The sequence below is a fragment of the Micromys minutus genome (genome assembly GCF_963924665.1).
Source record: "Micromys minutus genome assembly, chromosome: 13".
Taxonomy (NCBI): domain Eukaryota; kingdom Metazoa; phylum Chordata; class Mammalia; order Rodentia; family Muridae; genus Micromys; species Micromys minutus.
Genome location: NC_137982.1, coordinates 1,937,386 through 1,956,972, shown reverse-complemented (window position 1 = coordinate 1,956,972; position 19,587 = coordinate 1,937,386). Strand labels below are relative to the sequence as shown.

The window sequence follows — 19,587 nt, the reverse complement described above, 5'->3', positions numbered from 1 at the left end:
GGCAGGAAAGAGCACATTATGCAGGAATTGGTGCCCCTGAGGATAGAGAAGAGGGAAGTCAGTGGCCCGGAGTGACCTGGAGGCATTCTGGGAAAGGAACTGAACTGAGCACAGCTTGCCTAGCTGACCTGTAAGCAGGAAGGCCGGAGACGCTGCAGAAGGATCACTTTCAAGGAATGGAGAAAAAAGGGACCCTGAAGCAAAAAAGAGCCTCAGCGCCTCCATCTTCCTCCAGCTCACGTTGATGCCTCTAACTCATCTGGGTCGCTCCACAGATGATGGGAACAGGTGTAATGCTGAGCACAGGGTAATGGTGGCTTAAACGTTTGTTGTGAGCCTAGCCTTTGACGGCTGAGCCATCAGGCTGGGGTTACTGGTTCCTATGGCTTTCTTGAAGAACCGAGACACAGAGAGCCAACGGCACTTCCTGGTCATCACACAGCAAGTAAGGGACCACCAGAGGACCTGGCCTGGGAGGTTCCAGTGGCCATCTGGTGACACACAGGAAGTGTGCCTGGCTTTAATTTGGACTCCTCAGGAGAAAAGCTGAGCTCTGAGGAATCCAGACAGTGAAGGTCTTCACTTCATACATCATTCGCCAGCCTTAGTCTCAGCCAGGGAGTCAGGGAGTGGCTGCTGCCCTTGGGGAGCAATGCAGCGGCTTACACTGAGGTGTAATCTCCTGACTCCTCTGGTGGCTGGGACACAAAGCCAGAAACAGGAAGAGATACTCTGAGAGTCACCAGATGTAAATACAAGGCCTCCTGGGGACCTTCAGACATAATGGTGGCTGAAGTGCCCGGCCCCTGTGAAGCCAGGAGCTGGAGCCTGGCGGAGAGGGCTTTGCCAGGCAGAGCTCGGCACCACACCCAGAGCAGCCTTGGCCTGTACTCTCCACCCCAGCTGTGTCCATCACCTGACTACAACCTTCTCCTGTCACCAGTTCCTTGACCACCCACTCAGGTCCCCATGGATACCCTGCTCACAACTGAACCCTAACCAGGCCAATGCCAGACTTTGCAGTAGGTAGGTATTAAGGTATACAGGGCAGGGCTGGAGAGATGGATCAGTGGGTAAAAGCACTGACGGCTCTTCCAGAGTTCAGTCCCCAGCAACCATCTATAACGGGATCTGGTGCCCTCTTCTGGCCTCCAGGTGTACGTGCAGATAGAGCACTCATAGGCATAAAATAAATCTAAGTAAGTAAATAAGGGAGGCAGGACAGTCAGAACGAGGGTTTGCAGGCCTGGAGGGCCAGGCCCAGCTCTTTCATGGCACAGTAGGTACCTCGTATAGGTGAGACTTCAACTTTGTCCAGCTTTGCCTTTCTGAGCTAATTCTTTGGTAAATCTTTTCTTTGGTGAGAAACAGAAGAGGAAGGTAGAGGAGGAAGAGGAAGGCGGGGAAGGAAGAGAAGGAGGTGGTGTCTTCATGCCCCCAAATCCCCATTACTGGCTGGGAAAGTGTGCTGAGCTGGTATTGTACTCTCAGGCTACAGGAACTATTGGGTGTGGCGCTGGCCATCTGGTGACACACAGGAAGTGTGCCTGGCTTTAATTTGGACTCCTCAGGAGAAAAGCTGAGCTCTGAGGAATCCAGGCAGTGAGGGCCTTCACTTCATACATCATTCGCCAGCCTTAGTCTCAGCCAGGGAGTCAGGGAGTGGCTGCTGCCCTTGGGGAGCAATGCGGCGGCTTACACTGTGGGCCTTTTCAGCACTGCTCTGTCTCTGTCCCTCCCGGGCCCTGGGTCAGGAGAGAGGTGGCTGTCCAGGTGAGAGGGGTCTGCTCAGGAATGTGAGCAGACACATACCTGTATATGCCTACACTTGTGGCAGCAGGAAATGGGACATTTTAGAAGGGCAGCAGGATGCTTGGGAACAGAAAGCTGTGGTTTTCAAAGCTCCAGAGCCACCCCTCTTTTTTTTTTTTTTTTTTGTCTATGCAGATGTTAAGATTGTAGGTCTGGGGGCCCAGGACAAGGTGGCTGTCATCCAAAGTTGCCCTGGCTTTCCTGGCCCACCTGGGCCTAAAGGGGAGCCTGGAAGCCCTGCTGGGAAAGGTAGCAATCTGGAGGGGAGAGGGTTCCCCTTCACCTCCCCTTGGCCAGTTCTCCTCCAATTCCACCTAGGAGATGGGATCCAGTTTAGTCCTTCTGTTTACAGGAGAAAAGGGCTTTCAGGGCAGCCCAGGGAAGATGGGACCTGCTGGCAGCAAAGGTAAGAGAGACCTCTCCCATGGCTCTATGTACCTAAGATCCAGACAGGTCTTGGGAGCAGTACCAGTAGCACCTGAGACCACACACCATCCTCCCCTATGTCCAGATGCATGCCTGCCCAGTTCCTATAGGCTGGGTATTCAGGTCTCCCTCCTACAAGTTCTGCTCACATATGGACACATAGGTGTATTCACACACACACACACACACACACACACACACACACACACACACGTTAAGAAGAGCCTCCTCCCTTGTGGAGGCCACCATTATGAGAATGCCCCTTCTATTTACAGGAGAGCCAGGAAGCATGGGGCCCCCAGGAGTAAAAGGTGAGCCTGGTAACCAAGGCTTCTCAGGAAGGGACCAGGAAGGACAATATGGGACTAGCGTCTTGTTGGCTTAAGGGGAACCTTGAATACGAAGAAAGGTGGATGTTCCCAGAAGCACTACTTCAGGGTTCCCCAAGCTCGGTATGCATATGAGAATGTTGGGGGCTCACAGACCAGAGGAAAGCAGAAACTGGGAGGGGTACAGGACAGGATGTGGAGGGACCCCAGCTCTGGAACAAGGTTGGCATGTTGTATTCCTCCAGGAGAGAAAGGCGATACGGGAGCTGTATCTTCACTGGGTCAGTACACCCCAAACTCTCTCCTAAAATCTCCAGCATCTTTACCCTGTGGTTGTGAGTAACCAAAAATGGGGGTCTGAAGTCATGAAGCATCTGTGGGCCCAGCTGGCTCTGGACACAGTCACGGACAGGACAAAGCATACATGGCAGACAAACACTCAAAGGGGCCTGAGCCAGCAGGGGCCAGCCAGGATGGGTGTGCTAGACTCTTAGCAGGACTCTTAGCTAGACTACTTACGCTAAGTAGAATATGGAGTCTAGGGGCGTTTTGTGTGCTGGGAAGGGACCAAGGAGGAAAGTAACACCTAAGTCTCTGCCCAGGTGAGAAGGAGCTGGGAGACACCCTATGCCAGAGAGGTAAGTGACCGCCCAGCTGGCCCCGCCCACATTATTGGATCCTTACTTAGATGTCTGACCTGGGAACATACCCCAGGTGCAGGCCAATCCTGCCCACTTCCCATGGCAAGGCCCCGCCTACTTCCCTATGTTATAGGACCCGCCCACTTCCCCATGGCACAGGCCCCGCCCACTTCCCATGGCAAGGACCCGCCCACTTCCCCATGGTACAGGGCCCCGGAGCTGCAAAGACTTGCTGACACGGGGGATCTTCCTAACTGGCTGGTACACCATCCATCTTCCTGACTGCCGGCCACTAACGGTGCTCTGTGACATGGACGTGGATGGCGGGGGCTGGACAGTGAGTAAGGAGGCTCAGTGTGGGACACACAGCAGCCACACTCTGGAGAACGGAGGGCAGGGAGATGGCAGAGTAACCAGAAAAATAATAATAATGTGGTGCCTCACCCTCCAAGGAGACCCTAAGCACTTAAGTGGGTGATGGGTGACAGGACCCGTCACAGCAGATGCCCTCAGCTGACAGCATCTACTAATCACCTTCCCAATCTCCTGTACCCCTGCTCCTGAAACCTCATCCTCATTCCGTTCTTTATAGGAGTGAGAAAAAACAACCAAACAACCAAAACCCAGGACGCAGACGGATCCCTCGGGTTCCTGCTCTTAGGAGCCCGAAACTCACGGGCTGCCCTGCCCCACCCCACAGGTTTTTCAACGCCGAGTGGATGGGTCCATCGATTTCTTCCGAGACTGGGACAACTATAAAAGAGGCTTTGGCAACCTGGGCACAGAGTTCTGGCTGGGTAATGACTACCTGCATCTGCTCACAGCCGATGGTGAGGAAGCAGCCTCTCGGCATCACCCTGCCTTCCAGTGCTCTGCCCCGCCTGAGCCTTTTCCTTCCACACCTGCTGCTAGGGAACCAAGAGCTCCGGGTGGACTTAAGAGATTTCCAAGGTGAAACCTCCTATGCCAAGTACAGCTCATTCCAGGTGTCTGGAGAACAGGAGAAATACAAGCTGACCTTGGGGCAGTTTCTGGAGGGCACTGCAGGTACGTCACACAGAAAGCTTGAGGCTGGTGCTGGGGATGTGGAAAGGGACCCACGAGCTGCTCCCACCCGTCTGAGATGGTCTCTGCCCTCGCCCTGAGGGCTGACAAATGTGAGTCTTTGCAGGAGACTCGCTGACTAAGCACAGCAACATGTCATTTACAACCCGTGACCAAGATAATGATGCAAACAGCATGAACTGTGCAGCTTTGTTCCATGGATCCTGGTGGTACCACAACTGTCACCAGTCCAACCTCAACGGGCGCTACTTTTCTGGCTCCCACGAGAGTTATGCCGATGGCATCAACTGGCTAACTGGCCAAGGCCACCACTACTCCTACAAGGTTGCCGAGATGAAAATCCGAGCATCCTAAGGTGCCCCGACCTCCACCCACCCCCGCAGCCGTGTCCAGGCCATGTGGGGACACTAAAGGGAGGGATCACGAGAAGATGAAGTCTGTGTGCTGTCTGTGTGCGCTCTCTCCACGCCCCCCTGGACACTGTCCAGCACTGACCAGAATGCACTAATAAAGGTCAAAGAAGCAGAGGTGAGAGCCTGGTCGCTGAGAGGGTCTAGAGCGTCGAAAGGCAGCAGGCAAGGGAGGTCCTCACACATCCAGTGGCCGTGAGACTGAGACGCAGCACCGGGCAGGAGTCAGCTCAGCCTTCCAAGACCCGCCTCCAGGAACGAACCCATCAGTGAGAGGAAAAGCCATCTGGACACCGACTTGGTGCCTGAACAGAGAAGTGCAGCAAGGGTTTCAGGGGGCCAGGAGTTCCTTCCCATAGTCTCTTCTACCTCAGCAAGTCCATGGCCACTCTGGGCACAGGGGACATAGATGGAAGCAGTCCGTGATGAGTATAGTTTAGCCCCAGAAAACAAAAGGCAGATAGATGGAGCATGGTGACCTCAGGAACTTTGGGAGGAGAATGGGCTGAACAGGGGTCCTGCTGACAGACACAGGGAAGCCTGAGGCTCAGCTAGGAGCCCAGAGACCCCTGGGTAGGTGCTCACACTGGGCAGATGGTCACATCATACCTAAGAGCAAACTGAGGCCCAAAGGACTGAGTGTTGCTGAGAGCCATCCTTGGCTCATTCTCAAAACAACAAGTTTCTCTCTCCTGGAAGGTTCACCGTGGGGAAGATGCTACATGTAAGCAGGTAGGCCAGGAGCTCCCTGACCGTCGATGACCACACAGCCAGCCTTGCCAGTCATCCAGGGTCCTGAAGGTCATCAGGCAGAGAAAAGTGAGCAGCAGGTACAGGAGGCAGAGGCAGCAAGTTGGGTAACGCCTACTGGCTGGGCCTAAGAAAGAGAAGCACCAGATCCAAGCTGCCAGGGAAGGAGTGGGGTGGGTGTCAGTATTAGGGGGACACAGTTGTACTTTTATCCATGTGGACACAAAGGCCATAGCTACAAAATGACTCTTTGGAGCAAATCTGGGAACACTGGGGACAGCCACTGTTCCTATGTTAGGGAAGCTGGTATCTTAGAGCCTGGGCCAGGAACACAAACCTAACTTGTTCTTCATAGAGTGGTGGGAAGAACAAGAGAAAGGCTCAGAAGCTGGGTGGGAGAAGGGAGACAGCAGAGGCTGGAGTGGGGATCTAAAGGCAGAGGGTTCTTCCTAGATACCCCAGGACTCTCAAGAGTCATGAAGGGAACAGACACTGGGAATCACTCTAGTGCCCCTTTTTCCTGTCTCTCCCACTGTTCAGTACCAGCTAATGCCAGGGAATGAGACCTTGGGTCCATTTTTACTTTTAGAAGTATCTGTGTTGCTCTAAATTTCATATAAAATATTAATTAATAAGCAATAATCAACTTTTTAAAACATTTTCATTTCATGTGTGTGCATATATGCGTGTGTGTGTGTGTGTGTGTGTGTGTTGCCTGCATATGTCTGTGTAGCACATGTACTTACTACCTCTGGAAGCCAAACTAGGAGAGTAGATCCCTGGGACTAGAGCTATAAGCTGTTATAAGTTGCATGAGACAGCTGGAAATAGAACCCAGGTCCTCTGCAAGAGCAGCCAGTGCTCTTAACTGCCAAGACATCTCTCTAAGCACCCAATTACCAATCCTGAAAGAAAGAAATTAGGAAGGAATGAAGGAAAGGAAGAAAGAAAGGAAGGAAGGAAGGAAGGAAGGAAGAAAAGAGAGGGAAGGCAGGAGGGAGGGAGGAAGGAAAGAAAAGGTGTAACTAGGTGTGGTGGCACAAGCCTTTAGGCCCAGCACTTGGGAGGCAAAGGAAGGCAGCTCTCTGAGTTTGAAGCCAGCCTGCCCTACAGGTCAAGATGGACAGCCAGGGCTACACAGAGAACCCTTGTCTTGAAGAAAAAGAGGGGAGGGGAAGAAGAGAGAGTTAAGCATTCTGAAGAGAGGACTCAGCAGATAAGAACACTGATAGCCTTACAGAAGCCTGGAGTTCAGTTCCCAGCACCCGTGTCAGGACTGGCAGAGATTCCTGTAACTCAAATCCAGGGGATCCAACACCCTCTTCTGGCCTCTGTAGGCACCTACATACATGTGCTCCTACTCACACACAGACACACATGACTTAAAAAGAAAAACACAGGGGCCGAGGAGATGGTTCTGCCTTCAAAGTTCTTCCCATGCAACCATGAAGACCCAAGTTCAATCCCCCTCCCCACTCTTCCACTCCTATCTGAAACAGGTCCTCAACTTTAGCCCCTGACTCAAAATCACCCTGCCTTCACCTCCCCGGTACTAGGATGACTAGGGTACCCCTACAGCCCAATCCCCAACACACTTTTCATCAAGATATAGTCACCTGGCCACCACTAACTGCATCCAAACCGGCTCTCCACCGTCTAAGCCCAAGCCATAGAGCTGAGTCCTCACACAGACAATCAGCCTCTGCTACCAACAGGGCTGCAGAGACACAGAGATGAGTAACAGAACACACTGCAATCCCTCTGTCTCCACTCTCAAGGCTTGGTTGGCAAAGTTGGTATCAGCTACTCCACTCACCCGAGCCCCGTGTTCTGCTTCCCACAGTAGTCCAGCTCTGAAACAAGCCACAGGGTTCTCTTTGACACACCATCCAATCTTCTTCCACCCCTGGCTCCTAACTTTACAGAATGCTCAGCCTACCTGCTCCCCTCTGGGAGCCTTCTGGATGTCCCATGTCCTGGCCTCTCCCTTGTCCAGCCAGTACCTTCGGACCTCCTGTGGACAACCAATTCTATAAACTCTTCCATAGGACCCCATGCCCTGACACCAAAACTGGGCTCAGTTGAACTTCTGGAATTCCAAAGTCTCTACGCTGTTGTGGTTTTCAGAGAGAAAGAGCCCTTAACTGTAGTCCATGTAGTCTTAAAACAAGAAAGTCCCATCTCGTGTAGTAAGAACAATCGCTGCGCTCTATGAGTATGAATATGAGGGGTGGTGAAAAGCCAAGCCTGGCTCAGGGTTACAAAAACTCCCAAATGCAACTGCAAGACAGTATTACAACCCCGCTCGGCCACGCCCACCAGAAGCTCGCGGTTATAGGTCCCGCCCCCTAGGCCTGGTAGAGCCTTACCTACGTTCTGCGCAGGCCCGAGTATGTCCCGCCCCGTCCCTTCTCCTCCTCGGCGAAACCTGACCAACCATGGTGAACCTGGGCTTGTCCCGTGTGGATGACGCTGTGGCCGCCAAGCACCCGGTGAGAAGGCTGACCTAGGGTACTGTCCCTAGAAGCCTACCTGAGGCAGGGGAAGCCTCGTCAGGGAGTGACGGAGTGGGGGAACCCTCCTGCCGTAGGGATAGGGCACGCTAAATGGGTTTAGGGGAGGGATGAATAAATCCAGTCCCCAGTCTCCCTCACCAAGGCCAGGTCATGCCTAGAGGAAAAGCTGGAAGGAAGGAGGAAAGAGAACTGAGCCATGAACATCTCCCCTGCCCTCCAATCCCAGGGACTCGAGGAGTATGCTGCCTGCCAGTCAAACGCCTTCATGAAGGGCATTTTCACTTTTGTCACAGGTAAGCTAGTTTCAGGAGTCTTGGGGGAGCAAAAAGAACGCATTAAAGAAGAAAAAAAAAAAAACGTAACATCTTGTCCCACCCTGTCTGTCCAGCAGGCGGCGCCAAATCACCTTTCCTGCAAGTGCAGCAGGTACCCTGACCAGCACTTTGCTTGGCTCTTGGTAGGTACTGGTGCAACCTTTGGCCTGCAGATGTTCCTTAAGAGGAAGTTTCCATACCCTGTACAGTGGAGCTTCCTGGTGTCTGCCGGTGAGTACTCCACGGTGGGTGCCTAGACCCTGAAATGCATCCATTACCAGGGACTCTACAGTGTTGGTGTGTTTCCAATAGAAACTGAACTGTGTTCCAGCCTGTTTTGGCTGGAGTCTGTCTACCCTGTCTGCCCAGAAGTAGCTTGTACCAGGTCCTCTTCTGAAAAGTACAGAGGCTGAGGTTCCCAACCTTCCCCCCCACACCCTCTGTACCCCAGTTGTAGGATCTGTGGCCAGCTACAGGGTGACAAGAATGGAGTGTCAGAAGTGCAGCAATCTATGGCTCTTCCTGGAGACCGGGCAGCTCCCCAAAGACATGAGTACAGGTGAGAGACCCCAGAGGGACAGCAAGACTCAAAAGATGGACTGCAGCCCTTCCATCCGGTCAGTCCTGCTCCTCCCTGGAGAGGCTGGGGCACCAGAAAATTAGGATGACCCTGAGGCAGAGAGTAGGACACAGCAACTACACGGACGGCCCAGAGAAAAAGTGTCCAGGACCGTGGCCCTGAATGTGATACCACGTTGGTGGACCTCGGGCCTGCCTGTCCTTGTTACTGGGCTCAGGTTTTTTGTTTTTTGTTCTTCTGAGGAGAAGTGTATCACCCAGGTTGGCCTTGAGTTCCTGCTTCTGCTGCTGCTTCCTCCTAGGCTTAGGATCCTAAGTCTGTGTAACCACATCTGACAGGATCTTTTGTCATGATAGAACAGGGTCAGGACTCAAAAACCATAGGCCCGTCTCTCTTTGCCTCTTACAGATCATCGCAACTAGAAGAGCTCTGGCTGCTGGGTGTGCAGGGAAGCTTCTCCAGCACAGACTTGGATGTCATCTGACTCCAGGCTGGTTCTTCCTAGCTCACCAAGTACACACACACACACACACACACACACACACACACACACACACACGAATGTGTCATCTATTTCCTACACATACGTGTGGAGGCTTGTCTGAAAAACCCATGAAGACCACTGCTGCTCCAAACCCAGGACATGCCCAGGAGGCCAGCTCAGAAAAGGGCTCAGGACGGGTGGGGGTGGGGTGTCTCCTCCAGAGCAGCAAGGCGCCAGGGTATCAGTCTGAGTCTGAGAGGCTTGTGTTCTGCTGTACACAACTGTTGAGCCAGCAGCCTGCATGTGATGAGGCTTGAGTGCTTTCTCTGCTGCTTGGGCCCTTCTCTGATCTCTATGCCTTAGATGCATGGAGAATGTGGGGGAGTCCTTTTTCCTATGTGAGCCCTAAAGCAATTAAACATGAGCTGGCGAGGATGTTCTGTGGTTAAAGTGCCTGATTCTAAGCCTGGTGACTGAGTTAGAGCCCCAGAAACCATGTGGTGGATGGAGTAACAACTCCCCCAGGTTGTCCTCTGATCTCCACATGCATACTGTGGCATATAGGTTCCCATTATGCACGCACAGACACATAAGACATGAACAAATACAGGTCTAATAGTAAAAAAGAAAGGCCGGGCATAGTGGTGCACACCTTTAATCCCAGGATTTGGGAGACAGAGACATAAGGATCTGAGTTCAAGGCCAGCCTAGTCTACAGAGTGAGTTCTAGGACAGCCAGGGCTACAGACAGAAACCTTGTTTTGAAAAACCAAATAAATAAATTAGAAAGTAGAGGGTAAGAAGATGTAATCATGCACCTTTGTGGCCATGCAGCTAACATCAATTTTAGCCCATCATTCTGGAGGACCAACAGCCACTTGATGGTGGCCGTCATTCTGGCAGACTCCAGAAACATCACAGGCCTTCCTGCACGTGGCCAGAAACAAAGCATTCATGCTTCTTCCTATAAAGCCACCAAGAGTTGGTCATGGCTCTACCCTGGTAACTTAAATTCCAGCCATCTCTCCAAGGCCCTATCTAGAACACAACAGGTTAAGCCCAGCACGAACTTCGGGGGCCAGCCATCCTCATACCCCACAGTGCTTTACGAACTGCGCTGGGGTCGGGGGCCCAGGCTTCCTTCAAGCTGCTCCTTGTCACGGCTCCCACTCTGCAGTCTAATCCATCCTGCCGGGTGGCTGCGCCAGCTCCATCCCGTTTAACTGGAAGAAGAAAGAGAGATCTGCCTACTAACCAGAACTAAATCACGTGCTACGTCTGTTATAAGGAGACTGAGGAGGGCAGCCCTGGACAGTCATTTGACCCTCTGTATCTGAGGGAAAGGAGGCAATGCCCGGGGACATAACTGGCTTTATATCCAAAGATATGACCACTAAGGAGGTAAGGTGAGCAGCTGTGGCCATGGCAGGTCCTTCAGTCCTCTCGAGAATGAGGCATAGACCAAAAGGAAGGCAAGGCGTGAACATGGAGTTTAGACTGGACAGAAACGTGGCTAAACGGTAGAGGATCCATGAGGTCATAGGAAGACGGGCACTGATGTGTCCAGTGTTAGACACATGGTCTGACTACATAACCTCCAGAATCCATACAGTGAAATCCTAACCCCCAGGGACTTCAGACGGCAATTATTGGAGGTGAGCCGTTTGATGGAGTGATTGGGGCTACTGATGCCATGGGGACTAATCTGTCTTTCTGGTATCCTTGTAAGAGGAAATTACGATACAGACAGGCACAGAGGTACAACCACATGAAGTCAAAGGAGCTGAAAGCATCCACAGCCGATGAGACACAGCAGCAGAGCCAGCCCTCTACTCCGAGACTGAAGAATAAATGCCTAAAGAGTGTGCTCCGCACGGGTACTCAGACACAGACACCTGCACACGAGTGTGTTCCCCACGGGTACTCAGACACAGACACCTGTATGTGAGTGTGCTCACACAGGTACTCAGACACAGACACCTGTATGTGAGTGTGCTCACACAGGTACTCAGACACAGACACCTGTATGTGAGTGTGCTCACACAGGTACTCAGACACACAGACACCTGTATGTGAGTGTGCTCACACAGGTACTCAGTCACACAGACCTGCACACGAGTGTGCTCCTCGCAGGTACGAAGTCACAGACACCCGTAGACTAGGTGTCTGCACTTGTCTCGAATACCCCAGTGTTCTACACTACTGATTGCTCCTGGCACGCTGCTGTAAGGGACAGGGTACAGTGTAGGTATGTGGATTGGCCTTTGCAATAATTTGTGACCCAAGAACCAGGGGGCTGAGGAGTGCAGGAGTCAGGCAGGATGGCAGCAGACAGGCCAGCACAGGTCTGGGAAAGTTGGAAGAGACGGAACAGTGGCGGGCAGAAGCTGGGGTGGGTGCCTTCCAACTGCAAGTATGATTTGGAGAGAGAGGTCTCCCCAGGCACTGACCTGAGGGACACGTGGGAGGCTCAGTCAAGCTGCTTTGTAACCCTAGGGGCCAGGGGGAGGGAACAAGGATGTGGGAGGTACGGGCAAGTGTAACAGTAAACCATCACAAATTCAGAGTGGAGACAACAGAGCTCCTGAAGCACCGCTCAAGACTCACTTCCCTTAGGGCAAGATGACTCTAAGAATGAAATTCTGGAAGGATGGAATTTCAGAGTTCCCTGGGCATTGAGAACCTTAGTCCCCATCATAATGAGCTGAAGTTCCACAGACAATCTCAACCTGAGCAGGCAACTGCACAGGAAGGGTGAGAGGCAAGCAGAACCCCTGGAGGGAGGGCCTTTAGGCCACCATGAAGGTGCATAACGAAGCAGCTGTGGAGGCACAGATACAGGAGCTGAGGACCATCACTCGGCTCCAGGGTGAGCCTCACTCTGCTTGGCTATTCGGAAGCTTGCCATCTGGCTTCCCACCCAGGCCCCCACAGCGGGTAAAAGTCACGAAGGGCCTGCCATCTGAGGGGTGACGGAGCTTCCAGGAAACCGGTGCATTTCCCACATTATTGGCCCAAAGTTGGAGAAATCGAGGACAGGTCTGCCAATGTCTCTGCAGGAACTCTGAAGAGACAAGGGTGTTCCATTGCTGGTCTTGGCCTCACCCCCTTTACTCGCCAGCAGCTATCCCTAGAGAGGCCTGCAGGTTGCCACTTTGAGCAGGGAAGCTTGTGAAATGCAGAGCAGGGCGAGAGGAGAGAAAATGCTTACAGCATTCCACTGACCTCTCTGGACGCTTTGCGGAGATTCTCAGCCAGTCCTTTTACCCTACCGTCAGATAATCTTGCTCCCTCCACCACTTACAGAACAATGTCGGGCGCTCCAGATCCAGGGTGTGAAAGAGAAGACAACACAGAACAAAGCTACACTGGGTCTCCTGCGCAGCAACCTCCGTCGAGGGGCCCAAGACTGGGCTTTGGCTAAGAAGGTGCAAAAGCCCCACCCACTTCGCAGCCTGCGGTTAGGTGGCTGCCGCTCATGCTCACACCCTACCCCTCTCTCTGGACCTAAAGGCCTGGAGGGGTAGATTCCGTGTAACTGGTGCCCAGGTCAGGTTCCCCAACACCCACACAGAGCGCTTAGCGCCAACAGCAGAGACTCCTTGGGGTCTCTGACTTCCTTTCCGGACCCCATCACACCAGAGCAGGGATGACCCTGGAGGGGTCTTGCGCGCTCTGCTTAGGGGTCCCAGAAACAACGGTCTCCTTGCTGGGCTAGCGGCGGGTAAGGGGCGCTGGGGGAAATGCCAGAGCAAACAACGCCAAGGGCCAGGCTCCAAGCTCAGCCGCCGCCGCTCCACAGCATGATCAATGGACCATCTCCAACGCCTGCGGGAAGGATACGTCCATGAGACTGGCACACTGCCGCAGTACCATGGAGGTAACGAGGCAGGCGAGGACAGAGAGGATCCCTCGCCCCTCTCGGCCGCAGTCCCCGAGGCCCGCCCCCAGTAAAGGTTACGGAGCGCGTCCCCATCTCTTGCAGCCCCGTGGGGCAGCCGCGGGTCCCCAGCCTGCTACCTTCCTGGGGTCCCCGCAGCGCTCCCTCTCGCACCCACGCGCGGGCGCCCTCCCGGACTCAGGTGGCTCGGGAGAAGCTGCGCAAGTACGTCTTCGACCGCGTGAATACACACAACGTAATGATCCACCTGGTTCGGCGACGGGGACAGAAGCTGGAGAGCTTGCAGCTGGAGCTGGCCAGCTTGCGGAACCAGCCCGACGCAACTAAGGATGAACTGCGGCAGCTTCAGGTGCCCGGGGACGGGGCTCCAACTGAGCGTAGGAGCTTTGGAGAGGAGTGGGACTCGCCAGCTAGGCTTTGAAGGGGTGGGTCTACATCGGAGGATGTGGAGATTCTGTGAGGGGGACCAAAGCCCCTTCAGACAGGCACTCTGTTATAAGGGCGGGGCCGCTAATTGGTATTCGGTGAGAAGAGCGTCCTCTCCTTTGCTGAGGGTCTGAGTAAGAGGAACAGCTCGGCGGTAGTCGGTGGGACTGTCCTCCAACATCAGAAGGGTGGGACCTGCGGGTGGGCCATACCCTTTGGTTAGTGTGTACAAACTTATAAGGCTGTGTACAAACAGGAAAACTTACTAACAAGGAGCCGGAAAACCGATGGCCTGAGGTAATGTTTTATTACACAGCTGTAAACATGACGTTGGAAATCAAAGCCATTTTCTATATGGTGGCTGGGAAGTGAATATGTACAATAATTACTTCATCTGCAGGTCCTGAAGGCAGGGGCAAGATCAGGGGAGCCCCCCTTGTGTAAAAGCCTAGCCCCCGCCCCCACCCATCACCCCCCTTACCCTCCTGGGCAGGGTTCAGTCGCTTCACACAGATGAGAACTTGTAAGGAGGTGGGTCTTGTCACCAAGCTTTGTCAATAACTCCATAACCCCGCCACCACCGCCAGATTATCCGCCAACTGGAGAACAACATTGAGAAGACGATGGTCAAGATCTCCAGTAGCCAGAACATCCACACGCTGTACACAACACTGCTGGATTACCTGAAGAAGGTAAAGTCCTTAGCCAGAGAGCCTCAACCTCTCCCCCAAGCAGCCGGCAAAGCTGCCCTGAAGTATGTGGAAACGTTCCTTCGAGAACCTCACTTTTGTTGCTCCACATAAGCATATTATGGGCTGCACCCAGAATTTGGCCTAAGCCTGGGCACAGGATGGTGGACAGGCCTGAACGGTGGCCAAGCAAACACTCCTAATTCCCTGACTAGGAAAGGGGGGTGAGTAAGTGACTTAGCTTGGGAGGAAGGGTTGGTATGTGAACATCTTCAGCCTCCTCTGCTGGGGTCGTACCCGGGAGCCAGAATCTCGCTATCATGCTCCGGTGTGCCCCTCTGACCTGACCCTAGTGCTGGAGGCTCAGCTGGAGGCCCTCCCACCTTTCTTTCCTACATCCACCCCTCCCCACACTCCTTCACTAGGGTATTCTTTACAGAACTTTCTTTCCAGAACAGACACACTTGAACAAATCCCCGTGTCCAACCACGATTTTCTTTTTAATTGGTAAAGATTCGGCATGTATAGGTTTCCAAAGTAAAGCATTATCAATACCTAGGCTTAGCTGTGTGCTAAGTGTGCTATCTTACTGCTCCATCCATTCTAACAGCAACCTTTGGCAAAACCGGCATCACCGTTAAAAGGTTAGGTGTGATCCAAAGATCACATAGCTGGCTGGTTAGAGGTGGCCTTCACTTGGAGCCCTGTCTAGTTCCACACCCATCTTTTAAGCCCCTCTTTTCCACTTCAGACCAAAGATGTCCCCCAAGCAAACCCTCCTGAATTTTAGAGTTGACCTTCTATGGGGTGGATCATTGAGTCATCATGTCCTGGGTAGTGAAAGTCCATAGGTCACCAATGCCTAGGTATGCTAGAACACTTCTTTCCCTTGCTCTGTGCCTTTCCCAGATGCTGGGCCACAGATGCAACCCCTATCCTGTCCCAGGACTCACACAGTCTGGACATGAAGGGGGGAAGAGAACGGAAGGGCTCGGGAAAGCCAACAGTGCGGGATGATGACAGGAACCTATGGCTTCATGACCATGTTGCCTTTGCCTGTCCTCACAGGTGCTAGCAGAGTACCCCACAGAGCTAGACAAGCTCCAGAACCTGGTGGCCAACTACTGCTCGGAGCTGTCAGATATGACAGTCATGTCCCAAGACGCCATGATGATTACTGAGGAGGTCAAGGTGAGTCCCAGGACTTGGGGTCTAGCAACAACTGGCTCACCCGATCCTGTCTTGTTCAGGACCTATCTGGACACCCCATGCCTGCACTGCCTATTGTCCCTGGAGAAATCTACTGTCAGCCCTACCAACTGGTCTGCTCACCCATGAGACCTTTGAGCACAGAGGTCATGACAGATGTGGCTAGGACACTGGGCATCTATTGACCATGTCAGTACCAAGATCTCTAGGGAGACAGGACTAGAGGGTCAGCAAGCCCTATCCTCCTGAAGTGGGTAATTCATCTAGTAATCCACCACATCATATCTAGGTCACTATGGCAGACAGAGACAGAGGGTTTCAGAGGTGGCTTTCCAAGGAAATATGCTTGAATGGGCTCTGAAGGACAAGCAAAGTCTGGGGTAATCACAGCTCAGGAAGAAACAGGACAGAAGACCCAAAGCTGTTACCATGTGTTAGTGCACAGAAATCTACATAGCTTCCCTGTCAGTGGTGGTTACAGGGTTCTTGGGCTTACAGCCTCTGAGCAGATGAGGGGACATATACTCAGACTGTGTTTTATGCTAGGTGTGGTGGCACCTGCCTCTACTGCCAGAACTCAGGGGGTTGATCTCTGAGTTCAAGGCCAGCCTGGTCTACAGAGTGAATTCAGGAACAGCCAGGAGCTACACAGAGAAACCCTGTCTTAAAAAGCCAAATACAAAACACAAAACAAAAATATACTGTTTTATAACGGCACACAGAGCAGAGATATTGGCTGTGTGGCCAGAAGCAGGTAGAGGAGGGAAGTCTTTAAGGGGTAACCACAGTGATCTTTAATGATGGGAGTCTGTATGAGAGAAGGCAAAAGCCAGCAAGGATGGTAGTTTTCAGTCACAAAGGCAAAGTGCAGGAGATACAGGTTTGGGAATAAAGGGGTTGAATTACTTTTAGATTTGTCAAACCTAATTTAATGAGTCCCAAGTGGAACATGTCAGGAGATAACTAAAGGCAAGGGCCCAGAGGAAAACAGAGCAGCTGGGCTAGAAAGAAAGGTCATGGCATGTGTCAGCTAGGAGTCTCGACATCACAGAGGCAAAGGAGTACCAAGAGGATGGTGGGAGACAGGAAGAGCAGCCAACTTTCTCCCACAGTCCAGTAACGTAAAGACTGAAAACTGGTCACTGGCTTTAGGACCCTGGGGGGATCCGTGGTGAGGCGCTGCCCCACTGAATCTCTTGTTGTTTCCAGAGGAACATGAGGCAAGGGGAGGCAACCTTCATCGAGGAGCGAAGAGCACGGGAGAACCGGCTCAACCAGCAAAAGAAGCTTATTGACAAGATCCACACCAAGGAGACAAGCGAGAAGTACCGCCGCGTACATCACGCCCCATGGCTCCCTCACCCGTGGGGAAGAGCTGGGAGGATCCTCTCCTTCTTTTCCTCATCTGGTTCTTTCTCCTCTCAGGGCCGGAGAGACTTGGATTTCCCCAACCTCATGAGTATGGAAAACCTGAAGGGTGAGTTTCAGCCCCTTGCCTTGTCCAGAGAAGGTCTCCAGTAGCCAGCAATGTCTGGGACCTCCCAGCCAGGTCACCATGAGGCCAGGTATAACCTATGGACACGAGGGTGAGGAAGACAGCCCCTGCCTCTTCCTGTTTGTCCCTGAAGAAGCTGACAGCCTTTGGTGGCTAAAAAGATACTATCTCTAACAACTAGAGTTCAGTCACCCAGTGACATCTCAGAAAAAGTCCCAAGTACTCTGAATGGTCAGGCTGAGGAGAGCAGGTACAGGTACAGGTCACATGAAGGCACCCAACATTCTCAGTGACTTCTCTAAAGCCTGAGTGTCTACAGAGCCACCAGGTAGCCATTTCTGCACACTGACTAGACCCTCCTTCTCTGCTCTGCCCAGTGAAGAAAAGAGAAACTTCCGTAGCAGATATAGAATACCAGACAAAAGTGACTACTTTGGTAGAGAGGGTCAAATCTGCTGTGCAGTGCTCCCACCTCTGGGTAAGTCTCCCTGACAGGGCCTGGGATGCTCTACAAAACCTTCACAAAGATTAGACCTCCCCATGGAGGTCCCCAAACATGATGCTTCCAAGCCTGGAAACAGTCAGAAAAGAAGATACCCCCAGCACATGGCTGGCTTGTCCCCACCATGTTCCATGTACAGGACAGAGCCTACCAGAATTTGAAAGTCCAAATGCTAAGAATCTGGCCTCACCTCTGCTCTAGCCCCTTGCCAACTTGACAGCCACAGTGAACAGCTGCTTCTGATGGCCTCCTTTTGTCATAGACCCACCTGAGTTACCATTGTCAGGCCTTGAACGCCATCCACAGCATCTTGACTGAACGGGATGCATGGTCTCTTCATGATAGGTGGGGTTATTTACCCTCTGCCTATCATAAAGCTATGTAAGGATATGTCCAGGCCACCAGTCACCCAGCTCCTCACAGACCTTAGCACCCAAAAGTACTCAGTGTCATGACTGAGCTCCAAGTACCAAGTGTCTGCACTATCAACTGCAAGGGGCCCCAGAGAAACCAGGGCTAGGAAGCCCTACTGCCTTCCAAGATCTCACCTGTTTCTCTCCGCCCTGGACTGGTTAGGACATAGCTGGCCGCTTCCTGGCTCAGAAGAATACAGAGGAGAACCTGGAGCTGCAGATGGAGGACTGTGAGGAGCGTCGGACACAGTTAGAGGCCCTGATGAAGAAGCTAGAACTCGAAGAAGCTGTGCTCAAGTTCCACCAGTCACCCAGCTCCGTTGGGTATGTTCCAGGGCTACTGGACGGCCCCACAAGCACAAGTTAATAACTGCACATATCTACTGCCAATAAACCTGCTCATCTGCAGAAGAGCTGAGGACCTACCCGCCCGAAGCTGAAGTTGGCTCAGGCCCAGTGGGTCCCTCACTGCTGTGCCTACCTCCTCCGCAGCTTCAACTCTATCTACAAGAAGATGAAGAACATGCTAGAAGAGGAAGAAGCAAGGCTCCAGCAGGTCCAAAACAACATGAACAGGAGCCAGCAGCTGCTACTGATTATCCAGACGGGCATTGACAACCTCTACATCCGGCTCATCGGCATCACCCTGCCAGCCTTCCAGGTATCAGCCCTGGGGAGGAGATCCTGTGTACAGGGTCCCTGTGTGGGACCACAGGGAAAACAAGCTGCTGCTCTGACCTACAGAAAGAAGTCCCAGCATCTGACACTCTTGATGTGTATGGCAAGCTGGATTATTGTGAGGGGAAGCTCATATACCTGGCTGAGCGCATGCAACCACTGTTCAGAAATGAGGAGGTAACCCTGAGCCATGAAGGGGTCCCCACAAAGCCCATGTGCTCTCCGAGCTGACAATGGGTGCTGCCCCACAGGTTGACACAAAGGTGAAGGACGCCTTGGAGTCATCAACTCTAAGTGAGAAACATAATACCAGAATTACCTTTGAGGACCCAGAGGAGGACATGATAGGTGAGGCTCTAGATGCCGGCCACAGGAAGATTGGAGAATGGGGACAGGGGCCATAGTTGCAACTAGATAGGGTCTAAACTCAAGACAAGAGATGGCATACACCCTGTCCTGAACATACAAACTGGGTGCTGAAGGGAAGGGTTTTATTTGATACATGTGACAGAGGTTACTTTTTCTGAGACAAAGGGGCATACCATGGCATGGACCAGAAGGGAGACCAAACCAAACTTTTAGAAGAATTTCTGCCACAGAGGCAGGGTAGGGTGAAAGGACCAGGACAGACAGTGTGGATAATCCTGGCAAATCCTAGTTGTTTGGCACCTGGCCTTGGGTGACTTAGGGCAGAGGTCTCCAGTCGATACATCTCTGAAATGAGCTCCAGATACAGGAAATGGCACAGGGCAGCAAACGCAAATGGGTAGAGGTGGGAGATCTCTGAAAAGCGGGAGCCAGCCACTCCTTTTCTTGCCTGTTCAGAAACATTCCAGTTTGCAGATGTGGACCATAGCTATGTCCCTTCGCGGGCGGAGATAAAGAAACAGGCCCAGCGACTGATCGAAGGGAAGCTCAAGGGAGCCAAAAAGAAGAAAAAGTAAATC

At 52.6% G+C, this 19,587-nt stretch overlaps 3 protein-coding genes across 3 annotated transcripts; all 3 read left to right on the top strand.

Moving 5' to 3' along the window:
• The first annotated feature begins 1,613 nt into the window (after window positions 1-1,613).
• On the top strand, window positions 1,614-4,772 carry LOC308429274 (ficolin-1). The gene is made up of 10 exons (XM_080928004.1): window positions 1,614-1,773; window positions 1,948-2,061; window positions 2,165-2,218; window positions 2,514-2,549; window positions 2,813-2,848; window positions 3,170-3,205; window positions 3,418-3,545; window positions 3,909-4,038; window positions 4,121-4,255; window positions 4,380-4,772. Exons 1-10 carry the CDS (start codon window positions 1,686-1,688, stop codon window positions 4,625-4,627), a joined length of 1,005 nt encoding a protein of 334 aa, XP_080784130.1. The 5' UTR covers window positions 1,614-1,685; the 3' UTR covers window positions 4,628-4,772.
• A 3,070-nt stretch (window positions 4,773-7,842) lies between these two features.
• Window positions 7,843-9,727, top strand: TMEM141 (transmembrane protein 141). The gene is made up of 5 exons (XM_080927093.1): window positions 7,843-7,925; window positions 8,176-8,242; window positions 8,411-8,494; window positions 8,715-8,822; window positions 9,252-9,727. Exons 1-5 carry the CDS (start codon window positions 7,872-7,874, stop codon window positions 9,263-9,265), a joined length of 327 nt encoding a protein of 108 aa, XP_080783219.1. The 5' UTR covers window positions 7,843-7,871; the 3' UTR covers window positions 9,266-9,727.
• Window positions 9,728-12,126: 2,399 nt separating this feature from the next.
• Window positions 12,127-19,584, top strand: CCDC183 (coiled-coil domain containing 183; the record flags this gene model as incomplete). Its single annotated transcript, XM_080927872.1, has 14 exons — window positions 12,127-12,196; window positions 12,634-12,755; window positions 13,130-13,207; window positions 13,410-13,577; window positions 14,242-14,346; window positions 15,412-15,534; window positions 16,762-16,887; window positions 16,978-17,029; window positions 17,425-17,525; window positions 18,126-18,286; window positions 18,455-18,623; window positions 18,707-18,817; window positions 18,892-18,988; window positions 19,466-19,584. The coding sequence occupies 14 exons, from the start codon at window positions 12,127-12,129 to the stop codon at window positions 19,582-19,584; spliced, it is 1,602 nt and encodes a 533-aa protein (XP_080783998.1).
• Between the last annotated feature and the right edge of the window lie 3 nt (window positions 19,585-19,587).